At 28.5% G+C, this 14,536-nt stretch overlaps 1 protein-coding gene across 1 annotated transcript; it reads right to left on the reverse strand.

The window, feature by feature from the left end:
* Window positions 1–10,381: 10,381 nt before the first annotated feature.
* LOC123272419 lies at window positions 10,382–14,437 on the reverse strand. The gene is made up of 5 exons (XM_044739173.1): window positions 14,222–14,437; window positions 13,522–13,669; window positions 12,858–12,940; window positions 11,844–12,003; window positions 10,382–11,762 (listed from the first exon to the last, which is right to left on the reverse strand). The coding sequence occupies exons 1-5, from the start codon at window positions 14,282–14,284 to the stop codon at window positions 11,545–11,547; spliced, it is 672 nt and encodes a 223-aa protein (XP_044595108.1). The 5' UTR covers window positions 14,285–14,437; the 3' UTR covers window positions 10,382–11,544.
* Between the last annotated feature and the right edge of the window lie 99 nt (window positions 14,438–14,536).

The raw sequence follows: 14,536 nt of genomic DNA on the forward strand, positions 1-14,536 counted from the left end.
AATTATATACTTGATTCAAGAAATTTTTTTTTTCTGTGCAGTGCGACCGTTCGAGGAGAAAAATATTTAGTGACAGGTCACGAAGGGTGGCTTGGTTATTAGCCCGGCATATGGACTATGGACTAGCACTGAGCCCGTGGGGACGAGATAATAATCTATATCAGTTCATCAAATCCTGTAGATGTAAACCGGCTACTGAATTGCTACTGTTTCATATCTGCAGGTCCTGTGTCAAGGGATTGTGTGTGCTCAGAAGCAATCTCCCATGGTAATCTTGTGATTTGACATTCTACATGCAAATGTCCTTTAAAGCTCAGCAACCGCATTTAAAAATAGCCTGTTAATTTTTAATTAAATGATACATGACGTATGAAACAGAAAAATGAGAAATTGATGACAGAAGAGAACAATTATCAGGATGATATTATGTTTGCTGAGAAACGGGTAAATTTTTATCATATCAATCATTTCTCGGCGACATTCAAGGTTACCCGAGTAGAAGAATAATGAGTAAAAGGGGTAATAATCGTTAAATTATAATGTTTAACGGACGAATGGATGCTGCGGGATATTGCTACATCGTTTCATATGATTCGGGATATATACGCGTATATATAATAGTAATCATATAGGTATAGGTATAATACCAGAGGCTGCGAATGAGCGCACACGTTGACGGGGGTGAGAGGGGACCAAATCAACAGAGGAGGACGCTCAATGCGCACGTTGACACTTTGATGCAGGATACCGCGTGTCTCGGGAAATTGCCCACTCAATAATTCAGTGAGCTCGGTAATGGAACTTGTCCATGAGCACAATCTATCATACAGCAAATTGCACGAAGCTCTTTTATCGCTCACGTGAAACATTAGAAAAATAGCTGAGGCTTGTTCTCTATTATATTTATACACATTTTTTTTTTTACACAAGCAAGTACCTATGTCTATCATGTGTATTATATTATATCAATTTTATTTCCTCACAGGCATATATACCACCGTGTCGCCAGTCTTCCAAGAATTGTCAAGTCCTTGAGAAATAAATTGTTCGTGCCCTATTGAGGTCAGTATGGCTATAGCTACATAAGTGTATATAATACGTGTAGTTATTAATATGTTATTCGAATAGACAAACAAGTATTTAACTTGTTTATACGTATGTGCATAATAATCGATGATATGTCGAGTTATAGGTGCGGATACCTATAATCACTATTATCTATTATCCGTAATGCTTTTGAATTTATTTATTACAAACACACCGTGTAAAAATTATGTGTAATGTGTGTAATAGAAATAGGTAACACTTTTGATGATATGAGGACTAAAGATGCACGAAAAAAAGTAAACTGTAAAATTTTTTCGGATTCTGGTTAATTTTTATTGGGTAGAATTATGTTTTATGGCCACTATACCGTTTATGGCCATTTATTGTTTAAATAAACGATAAAAATTAATTTATATTAATAAATTTATAAAAAATTATAAATTTTTTAAAATTCAATAAAAATATAGTTATAATATTATAATTTTTTATAAATTAATTCAAATCGACGGTCTAATTAGCAATTTGTCTAACTCTTTATTTTTTAGAGGGTGATTTTTTAACATTTTGATGTAGTAATAATCCAATTATGAATTATTTGAATGATTCAAACTTGAATATTATATCTCTATTAGATATTAATGATATAAATGGTTTTTTGAAGTGATAATAAATTTTGAACTAATTGTTTTTTTTCGTACAATTAGAAGATTTTTTTAAATGGAGTTAGACAATTTGCTAATTAGAACGTTGAAATATTAACTGGCCAAAAATGGTGCTAAGGTGGCCAAAAAAGGTACTTCTTCCCTAGTTTCAAACAGTACAGCGGACATCGGGGTGGCAAAAATATAAATATTACAGAATTTAATGTAGAAAGTGTAAAAGCCACAATTTATAATTTAATATCGAAAATAAGGGATTAGTAGCTGTCACTATAGTAAATAACGACTCTGTCTTCTTAAAGAATTACAGTTTCAAACAGTAAAAATTGCCGTTTCAATAAATAGTCCATTCTATGAGGAGAAGGGGAACTCAGATGAGGAAAAGGGGGTCTCAATCTAGGAGATTTTAACATTTAAAACAGTAAAAATTCTACTCTTAAAATATATATTTTACCAGTCTAAGTAAGTCAATAACTATAGTTTCAATTTTAGCGTTGCGTTTAAAATTTACCATTTTAGTTTGTAAATATTGATATTGCTTGTATTGGAAATTTAGTAACTGTAGTTTATATTTTTTACTTATCATGCGATCATTTTTTATGTACGAAATGATAACTATCAAAATCAAATTTCTTAATTATTATACTTTAACATTTTCGACATTCACATAGCAAATATTACTGTTCAAAATAGTATTTTCTTCCATGTAAATTATAAATTGTAGCATTTAAATAATAAATATTATAAAATGATAGTAAAATCACAATTTAACTGTTTGAAATGGTAATTTTTAGCAGTTGATCATTATAATGATAGAAGGATTTATTTGTATTAAAAAATATTTATTAATACACGGAAAAAAAAATATTGTTAAAATGACTATCCAACGTATCCTCAAATGACGTTTCCTTAAAATAACGATCCGGATTTCTGATTTAAGGATTCATTTGTTTGACTTAAAAGCATACAGAGAATAGCTCTTGTAAATATATGTAATTTCGTCAAAACAGGCAACTGTTTCGTTAACGTAAGGATCTGTATAGTTGAATTAACTAAATGTGACGCTAAAATAATGATATGGATCGTCATTTTGATGATCCTCTGTATAGCTGAATTGGCTATATAGCGTATATCTCTAAAAAAATGACTATACGGCGTATAGTCAGAATAACGATACGTATCCTTATTCTAACGATAATTTTTTCTCCGTGTAGTTAACAAATCATTTATTAGAGACCACTTTTTAGTATTAAACAAATATTTCTTAGTATTTAAAATGATTTGTTTGTATTTAATAAACCTAATATTGATTTATTAAGTACTATCTCTTACTCGCCCGCTCCGCTGCACTGATAGAAGGATTTATTTGTATTAAATAATATTTGTTAATAGCTAACAAATCATTTATTAGAGACCATTTTTTAATATTAAATAAATATTTCTTAGTATTTAAAATGATTTGTTTGTATTTAATAAATCTGATATTCATTTATTAAATATTAATAAATCTTTTTAAATACTAAGAAATATTTGTTAAGGACTAACAAATGGCTTCAAATAAATGATTTGTTAAATATTAACAAATCTTTTTAACTATAAACAAATCCTTCTATCAGTGTGGGCGCTTTATAGAATTGCATTTTTAGATCTAGACTTGAAATTTAGTTAGAGTATTGTTTTGACTTGCACAGATTCCCAATTCTATCGAATTGGCATGTACCTTTTATCTATGTAATTATTCTAGCTACACGGAGAAAAAAATATCGTTAGAATAAGGATACGTATCGTTATTCTGAATATACGCCGTTTAGTCATTTTTTTTAGAGATATACGCTGTATAGCCAATTCAGCTATACAGCGGATCATCAAAATGACGATCCATATCATTATTTTAGCGTTACATTTAGTTAATTTAACTGTACAGATCCTCACGTTAACAAAACAGTTGCCTATTTTGACGAAACTACATATATTGACAAGAGCTATACTCTGTATGCTTAAGTCAAACAAATGAATCCTTAAATCAGAAATCCGGATCGTTATTTTAAGGAAACGTCATTTGAGGATACGTTGGATAGTTATTTTAACAATATTTTTTTTTCCGTATAATATTCATTGTAACTTTCAATGTGCAATCATTATAACATTCCGGTGTCATTCTTACAAAAATGAATAATAATTGATATGAAAAAAAAAAAATTGTAATGAGCACTGAAAGTTTCAGTTAAAGAGATTGCAGGTCTCATAAGTGAAGAAATCTGCATAGTATATAAACATAACCAACAGAATTAAAAAATGTATTTTGAACAGATGACAATCAAATAGAATAAATTTAGGTACAATAAAAATTCCTTTAAATACTAAGAAATATTTGTTAAGGACTAAAAAGTGGTCTCTAGTAAATGATTTGTTAAATATTAACAAATATTTTTAACTATAAACAAATCCTTCTATCAGTGTACTTATTATAAATTGACTATTATTTATCATGGTGCAATTTGAAGATAATGAATGTGAATAGTTTTGACAACATCTCTCGCTTATAGTAATGGGATATTCCGTTTGAATGGTAACTTTTTTAGCGGAGTGTTTCTTCAGCTCCTGAATTTCCCCTTACTTACCTTAAACTCGCGAGCAGAGTACGCGTTATACGGGATAAAGCTCTCATGCTTATGGAAGCTGGTACTCTTCGGGTGATGGCGCTTGTGCTTTACGTCAAAAGCAAAGCTCAGAGGCAATCATGAGCTTTCGAATGCAAAACAGCAGCTTTCCACGGTACTCGCGACACTTTTACATTTAAATGTAAACTCGTAGAGTGCCGCGCCACACCAGCCAGCAGCTGGTGAACAGAGCTGCTGCAGAAGCACGGAGCGAGACAGAGGGCGGCAGATAATCCTGTGTGTGTATGTATCTGCAGGAACTTTGCCCAGGCAGAGGCGTCGAGATTTAATATTTTACACCTCAAATGTTGGGTGTGCGCGAGAAATGCAAAGTAGTCCCCTTTTAGCTTGGATTGGATTTAAAACGCGCTAATTTGTCGACGTTGCTACCAAGCCCACGTACGACACCCTCATACTCTTTCTGCCTCCACTTTGCCCTCACTCTCTGCTCTGTATATTTAAATCTCTATGGATATAGATATATTTGTATGTGTATTTTATCAAAACCCGTATACACTGGACACTTCACCCACCAACGTTGCATCTAAATTTAAAATCTGTTTTGCATAATACCAAAGCCAGCCGAGGAACCGGCACCGCCTAATTGCGGCCCGTTCAAGCTACATCACCCGACTCGCGTTCAAAGAGATCCCTCCGACACCTCGTTATTACCTTTTTATTTTTTTTATTTTTAATAATTCTCATAATTATAATAATAACTACGAAAATACCTTTTAATATTTAGTAAGAGGTTACGCGATAAAAAAAAAATTTATAGTTTTACAAAAAATAGATTAATTCCAATGAAAATTTAATTATCAGACATTTTATTATTTTTTAAACAAATAAATTATTATAAAAAAAATTCCACTGCAGGAATAAAAAAAAATTATTAATGTTAATTTATAAAAATATTTTTTTATAGCTAATTTATTTTTTAATGATCATTTCACTAACATTGATTTTAATTAAACACTGATAGAAAGATTTATTAACTATTAATAATTTAATTTATTTGAAGACAATTATTTAATTTATTAAATTTTACTAAATATTTTTTAACATTCAATAAATATTTATTTGGGAGGAAAGTACATTTATTTATTTATTGTTAATAAATATTTTGTTGAGTGAATTTGATTCGCTTGCAATGTCATATGATATGAAGATTGCTTGTAAACGAAAATCATCTTCATAAATTATAATAACGTTTATTGTAAAATAACAAAGTCTATCACAGCTCATAATTATCTTTTATATTTTTAAATATTAAAAATATTAATTTATTTAGTGAATTTAATTATTATCATGTATTCCAGCTATAGGATTAAAACAAAGTATCCAAAGAAAATTGCTATTTTTGCTTTTTGTTTTAAATAAATATTTGTTAACGGTTAATAAATATTTCGACGGTCGAATTAGCAAATAGTCCAACTCCTTATTTTTTAGAGGGTGATTTTTTAACATTTTAATATAGCAATAGCCCAATTATAAATTATTTGAATGATTCAAACCAAAATATTATACCTTTATTAGATATTAATGATATTAAATAGTTTTTTAAAGTGATAATAAATTTTGAACTAATTATTTCTTTCGTAAAATGGAGTTAGACAATTTGCTAATTAGAACGTCAATTTGTTAACTGTTAACAAATATTTATTAACATGTAATAAATAATTTATGAACTGTTAATAAATATTTATTAAATCCTATGATGTTAAAAAAATCATTTCTTAACAGTTAATAAAGCTTATTAAATATAAACAATTCTTCTATCAGTGTAATAGAATTAAAATTTTTTATTTTAGATAATAGATTCTCGTAAAATGTAGGAGTATTAATCCATAGTGTGGACTATTACCATTAGCAGCAGTATTAGCCAAGGAGAATATCGACGGGTGCACGGACAATTGGCGACGGATAGTTTCCTGGGTTGGCATTATATTATATTATTGAGAAATACTGCTGAACAGCAAACTAAAACCGATCGAGCGGTATTACTCGGTGCACATCGTTACCCTTACTTTTTCTCAATAAAGTTAACCTCTGGACTATAGACCGAGTAAGGAAAATCATGGGCCGTACCGTGTTACCGAGAGTTGAGAGTTTATGTTCGCAGACCGTCGTAACCAATGTACTATTAAATGCGGCCTATTGTTGTCCATCGTTCATCGCCTTCACAAATTTACTTCCGTAGGTCCATTTCCCTCGTAGTCGCGGAAAAAGCCCAACACGTGCCATAAACATCCCCAGATAAATTCAAAAGCAATAGTCTCTCCCTCGCTTAACATTTATTTGCTACTTCATGTTATGTCGCCAGTATTTTATCACTGACTTACAAAAAAAGAGAAAAAGAAAAAGAAGAATCCAAAAAAGGAAAAAATGACAAAAAACGGCATATAAATAAGTAGTTGGCATTTATCTAAAGCTTAAATTTCAGCGGCCAATTCCCGTGGCCTCTTGGGCAATACAAATAAAATTGAAACTCCAACGGATGGACTCCCATTTCCTTTAGCTGGATATTCACATATAAATGTTAATTAATTCCCGGTTTACATTAGGTATTTTATTATTGTAGATATTAGATACGTAGGCCTTATATTAATTCTTTTAGCTTAGTATATTTTATCTGTAGAAGATTTACATCGGAGAGAAAGAAGTGAACTACCCGGGTAGTTTATAGGATGAGCTTAAATTATCCATTCGGTATAGTATTTTATATGGTTATCGGGCAGTCGCAGGGGATAGAGGCCACAAGCCCTTGCACTCTCAGTTCTGTTCGCTTCCCACAACAATACCCACACAATGACTGGCCCAGCATTACGAATTAGCTTCGGTTACGCGTTTATTGCGGATTCCGGTCGGGAGGAGGTGACTTTACTCGTATTTTGATGTTACTATCCATACCACAGGATCCAACATTTTCAGTTTGGTTACAGAATACTGTTCTGTGTTGTTCTACACTTACAACTAACTATTACTATTACTATTACTATTATAGATACAAACGAAAACTCACCCCCGGGACACGTCGACGCCAATGCGGAGATACGAAGTATTAGCATTGGTTAGCTTTATGGACCGTTCAGTTCCGCTCAAGTATCGCGGATCAATAAAGACCGTTCGTTTGAAAGTTTCATGCCAAAAGTCAAAGTCATTCTTTTATTTACTCATTATAATTCTTAATGCATACTATCTATAATCTTTCATTGACAGTTACATTGTATTGTGTAAAAGATCTGACCGGGATTATTTATTGCTCTCAATATCAATACTAACAGTCTCTTTTTGGCTCCCCACCTTTATTAATCCGGAAAAATTACCCGCGTCAAAATTTCTCAGCGAAATTTCTTCTAAAACAATATCTCAAGTACAATAATTTCTCAAAACAAAATTTATCACAACATAAATTAATCTGACGAAAAATTTCTTGACTGGAGAACAAAATTCTTGGCTCAAGAAAATTTTCGGGTGTCTGAAGGAAGACCGATGTTGTGTCGGCCGAAGTAAAAATTTTTCTTTAAATTCTATTCTTGGTGGTCATTTTTTCTCAATTCAAATTATTATAAATACTTGATACAATAAATTTTTATACTTGATCAAGGTTTTTAGATACTTTAGGGAAGCAGCGCCACTTATTTCAGCTGAGAAAAAAATTTTCTCACCTTGAGAAAATTTTTCTCTTGAATATTTGATACCCATTTTATATTATTTTAGGTGCAATTATACACATTGAATGAAAAAAAATGATTCAATATTATTTGATCTTCCCATTTGACATGTTAATCGATAAAAATATAAATGAAAATTTACTTCTATCTTTATATTTAATTTTTTGGAGCAAGAGAGAAATTTTCTCAAGACAAAAAAATTTACTTCTATCAAGAACTAAATTTTTTGGAGCAAGAGGCTGAATTTTCTCAAAACAACAAGATTTTATTGACTTAAATAAATTTTCTTGGATCAAGAGACGTATTTCTTAAAGCAAGAAAATTAATTTTGTTGGAATAAGTGAAATTTCTTGGGTAAAAAAAAAATTTTTTTTCGCTCAAGAAAAATATTTTCTTGGCTCAAGTGAACCTTTTTTTTCTGTGTAACTGTTACTTTTTTTCCAGGGTTCCAGGGAACAAAGTGTACCTACAGACGACGAGTTTAGATTTACGAGATGTTTGCTGTACCCGTAAGTTTTATCATTGCTGCTCGTATTATATCGTATCGCCATCGGGTCCAAAGGTAATTGTAACTTTTCCGGGAAAGTTACTCTTTATTATTGGAACTGGACATAGACACTTGGTTTGATGATGTGGTGGTGAAGAGATTCTCGTTGGAAGATTCTCGCTGGAACGGTAGTAGAGGACGGAAAGCTCTCGAGTCTCCAGGGAATGAAATTTAGTCCTGGTACTTCTATTCGTTTCCAGGCCACGAAAAAGCCAAGTTAGTTTTATTTTACAATCCATCGGCTCCCGCGACACGGAGGGTGGACTCAACAGGGATGTCAAGGCACTGGGAGTAGTTCAACAAGAGTGAGAAACTCGAGTTTTAAATCCCGGGTACTTGATAGAAAGAGTAGACCAGATAGAGACTGGTTAGGTTGTCAACTAGTGTTTTAAAAGTTTGCGACAGACTACAAATTGACTCGCTCAGTTCTTTTTAAAAGCACGAGCAACCAACCGCGGCGTCTCGCTCTCTCTCTCTCTCTCTCTTCAGCCCTCTTGTCTATTGGTATAAAGAATATAGATCTGTGTACTGTACAGGTTGTATTATACATAGATATATATATATATATATATTTGTAAGCTTGTGTTATGTCGGTGGGTGATATCACCAGCGAATGACACACGTAAGAGCAAGATGAGTTGAATATACCCGGCTATGAATTTTGATAAAGTTTTTCCATTTCATGACGGCGCTGATCGTTCTGATACGAATAATAAAACGATGTGGTATTGACAAGACATACGTGTGGATCATCAAGGAAATTGTTGAGCTTGAGAATATAAAAAATTATTTTTAAATTTTATTTATTAAAAAATCAAGTAGTTAAATTTTTTTTTTATTTTATTTGACTCTTATTTGGAACCAAAGCTCTCTTAGAGCCATTAGTGTTCAAGATACATTGGTTTACATTTTTATATAAAATAACTTAGTACAAAATTAATTAATTAATTAATAAAAGATTTATAAATAAATTTAATTTTTAATTTTAATGAAATACAGATTATTTAATAACAAAGAAATAATTTAAAGTCATAATTCAACATTGCTAATCTATATTATTAAGACAATAAGCAAAATTTTGTGGCCAGTGTATTTATATGATAAAATGCTCTATCTCTAGATACATAGTTAAAAAATGACCTTGTATCTTGTGAACTATTGACATTTTTAAAGATATAAACTCATCCCGATGTTACAATCATCAAGACGTTTCATTTGAGTACCCACATCAATTTTTCATATATTTATATATATATTATATATATGTATATATGAAAAATATATCAAAAATGCATGTGGGTACTCAAATGAAAGCTCTTGATGAGTGTAACATCGGAATGAGCTTATATCTTTAAAAATGTCAGTAGTTAAGAAAGTACAGTGCAATTTAACATAATTAAGAAATTACCTTGTATCTTGAGAACTATTGACATTTTTAAAGATATAAACTCATCCCGATGTTACAATCCTCAAGACCTTTCATTTGAGTACCCACATCAATATTTCATATATTTATATATATTATATATATGTATATATGAAAAATATATCAAAAATGCATGTGGGTACTCAAATGAAAGCTCTTGATGAGTGCAACATCCGGATGAGCTTATATCTTTAAAAAAGTTAATATTTAAGAAAGTACAGTGCAATTTAACAAAATTCATTATTTAATAAAGCAAAATTTTATTTATTTATAGTTCACAAGTCACGGCAGTCACATAGTGATTGCAAGGTTGCTAGTAGAAATTAATATTTTAAATGAGATCAAAATGATAATTGCAATTATTAATTATCATGTTGAAAAAAGTAATTGGAGCAAGTATTTTTAAACTCAACCAAATTATCTACAGCGATGAATCAAAAATGAATTGTCATATATGACACAATACGGTAAAAAATCTTTGGCTGAATAGCTGCCAATAATTTAGTCGAATTTCTTTATAAGACAAGCAATGAAATAATCTCTTCTAGCACCAAGCTTTGATTTATTTATTAAATTTCCACGCATTAAATCATTCACACTTCACAAGATAATATCAGACATTTTTTACAGTGCAAGCTCGAATTGTTTAACAATATAATTTTATTTAAAATTTACACTAAAATGACACAATTGATAAGATTAGCCGGGGCATGTGCTAGGATATGATCTTGCATTAAAATCAGTTGTTTGCACGCCAATAATAATTAATAATGACGAATGACTATTATTAATGTTGTCGAATGGCAAATAATGTATTTAAAAAACTCTTTTTTTGTATTATTGTAAATTTGTCAGCATCACAAGTCATATTTATTATTTAAATTAAATGATTATAAGATATTTACATTTTAACTCGGTAAACATTTAAAATATTTCGCCAGTACTGCGTTGTATAACCGGATTGAAAAATTTAAAAGTATTTTGACGTAAAACGCAGACATTTCTCATATTTTCTATGCTATCATGCTTCAACGATCACGCACATTTGATACACGCTATTAGTTGTATGTCCGCCTTGATTTATCGTGACTAACAATATTTTTATACATTCAATTGTAAAAAAACTCAAGCGCCACTGAACTTGAGTTTATCGTCTGTCATAATCATTTATATTATATTATAAATTTAATCATTTACATTTTTTTATACATACTTATAGGCAATTATATTACAAAAATATTTACAATTATCTTTTTATAAATTTACAACTTAATTATTTGTCAAAGAATTTAATAACATTTTCTAAAATTTTAACTAAATTAAAATGAAAGAAGTTATCACTAATCACTATAGATAAAGAACTAGTTGTTTGACAGGCATATTTTATTTTTATGGTATTCTTCACCTTATTATAAGAGAGCTATTTGATAATATAATTTACACGGATTTAATTTTAACTCACGAGCCTTACTATAGAATTAATCTGAGGTAATTAACGTCAGACTAATTATATGTTATATATTTTGGGTAATTAAACTGCGTTGGACTTTGAGTAAAAATTATCAGACGACTGCGAAAAAATCCCGCTTTGTGCGAGATATGACGGCGTTTTAGGAACGTTTGAATCACGTGGTAAATTGTCTTCTATTGTCGGATAAAAATTGTCAAAATTTATCGTCCTACGGATGTGATTTTCCAGCCAACTTTCACGGGCTGAGAACACTACCATCCAAAAGTAGACAGAAATAACTAAAAAATAAAAAATATTTTAACTATTTGTTTTTAAATTTACAAAATTGAGTTTAAATAAAATATATTATTTATACGTACAGAGAAAAATACTGGACAGTGAAGAATGCCAGTACAGAGGTGACGACTGGCTATTATTAAAATTCGAATTAGCCGTTAAATAAATTACTAAAGCGGTTATTTGATCGGCTATACTGATAATTTGTAAATACATCCATGGTAATGCACAGCTTGGTTTTCTCTAGATTGAGTAAACAGATAAAGGTTTGATATGGTTAGAAAATTTTCTCATATTTATTTTTATTTTTATTTAAAGTAAGGTAAATAGTTTATTATAATAATAATATTTATTTCATTCCATGTCTTTACACACTGATAGAAGATTTTATTTATAGTTAAAAATATTTTTTAATATTTAACAAATCATTTATTACACAGAAAAAAAATTTTCTTGAATCAAGTATATAATTTTGAAGAACTTAATATTTTTTATTTGAGTAAAAAAATTCTTGATTTAAGGAAATTTTGTTTGATTCAAGAATTTTTCGTCTTGATTCAAGACAATTACCCTCTTCAAAATTATATTCTTGGTTCAAGAATTTTTATCTTGAATCAAGTTAATTTTTTTTTCACTTTTTATTTTTGGCCTCATTCTCATTATTTAAATTTATATTAAATTCAAATATCACTTAAAATATTTTAATAAATAAATAAAAAATAAATCTATAATTTTATATATAATTAATATAATTTTATAAATAAAAAAAAATATTATAAATAAATAAAATATATGATAGAAGGATTTGTTTATAGTTAAAAATATTTATTAATATTTAACAAATCATTTATTAAAGACCACTTTTTAGTCCTTAACAAATATTTCTTGGTATTTAAAAAGATTTATTAATATTTAATAAATCAATATCGGATTTATTAAATATGAACAAATAATTTTAAATACTAAGAAATATTTGTTTAATACTAAAAAGTGATCTCTAATAAATGATTTGTTAACTATTAACAAATATTTTTTAATACAAATAAATTTTTCTATCAGTGTAGGATATTTGCAAGTAAATATAGTTTATTACTTACTACTATTGTTGCGAAGGCGAGTAATGTGGAAGATATCAATAATAAAAATGCATAACTCAGGAAACATAAGAAAACAGCTTGAGCTGAAAAATGTTATTTTAGTAAAGATATTTTTTTTTTTTAACATTCCGCTAAGAAAATTGAAATTTTTTTTTTATAAAAGATATTAGAAATTCTTTCCACATATATCTTATCTATTTAACGATCAATTGATATATTAATAGAAATCACTGACGTTTTTTAATTTTTAGATAAAATATTATTTTAGATAAAAAATTTCTCGGTAGATTTTTTTATTTAAAAAATTAGAATTTATTAATAAAATATTGATGAAAATTTATTGACCTTTTGGATAAATTGTTTTTTCGTGATAATTTATAATCAAGTAAAATAAAAACTGATAATAGACTAATTACAAGTTATAAAAATAAAACGTTTAAAAAAAAAGTTAGATTAAAATATATATATTATTCATACTTTAAAAGCTATTTAACTTTAAAATTATTAAGTTTACAAGGACGAATAAAATTTTCCCATCAATTCACAGCTGCGTAGATAAAAATAAACAATTGCAAAAAGTCTGAGAATTTTTTTACGGACAGAAAAGCAAAGGTTGATTACTTTTATATCACACTAATAACTAATAACAAAATAATAAAATTACCTTCGTTAGATAAATTAAACTTTTTAATATACTGCGCCCAGTTTAGTCCTAATATAGTCCAAGTTTTAATAGTCGAGTAAAAGTCATCAGGTTGAACTTTTACAAAAAATGCGCTCATTACCACATTTATCATAAGAATTGAAATAGACTAAAAATAAACGAAGAAAATTCATGAAAATAAAGTTAGCTGACATCTAAAAATTTTTATGATTTTTTCTATTAAAGAATTATAACAAAAAATTTTTTTCATTTGTTAAAAACTTCCAAAACTATAAGTGCAATTTTCTTAAAATATTTTTCAGTTATAATTTAATAAATTAATCAAAATAAAAAAAAATAAAAAATGTCGGCTGATTTTATTATTATAGAAAATTCAGATAATAATTGGTAAATAAATAAAGTAAATTAAATTTAATAACACACTGATAGGATTTATTTGTATTAAAAAATAATTATTAATAGTTAACAAATCATTTATTAGAGACCACTTTTTAGTATATTAAAAAAATATTTCTTAGTATTTAATAAATCTGATATTGATTTATTAAATATTAATAAATTTTTTTAAATACAAAGAAATATTTGTTAAGAACTAAGTGGTCTCTAATAAATGGTTTGTTAAATATTAACAAATATTTTTAACTATAAACAAATCCTATCAGTGCAGAGTAATATAATTGAATGAAAAAAATAATCTCACCAATCCTAACGCCGCAATTATTCTCGCAGCAATTGTTAAACTAACACAACACAAACTAATCATTTTTATTTTATTAAAAAAAATATATAACTATATAATAATTAAATCCAAGTTAGTAAAATAAAAAAAAAAAACTAATAATAAATTTCACTTGTTGCAGAGCATGAAGAAAAATATAAACTCTATGAAAATATAATAACTCAAAGTATGACAGTGTATTTAAATTAATTACACGCCGCAAGACAACTGTTAAACGAATGACAAACTTTTATTCTATTCAATGCGACTGATTTCGAGGACACTGAGCGATGATAA

This window comes from Cotesia glomerata, linkage group LG10 (assembly GCF_020080835.1).
Source record: "Cotesia glomerata isolate CgM1 linkage group LG10, MPM_Cglom_v2.3, whole genome shotgun sequence".
NCBI lineage: Eukaryota > Metazoa > Arthropoda > Insecta > Hymenoptera > Braconidae > Cotesia > Cotesia glomerata.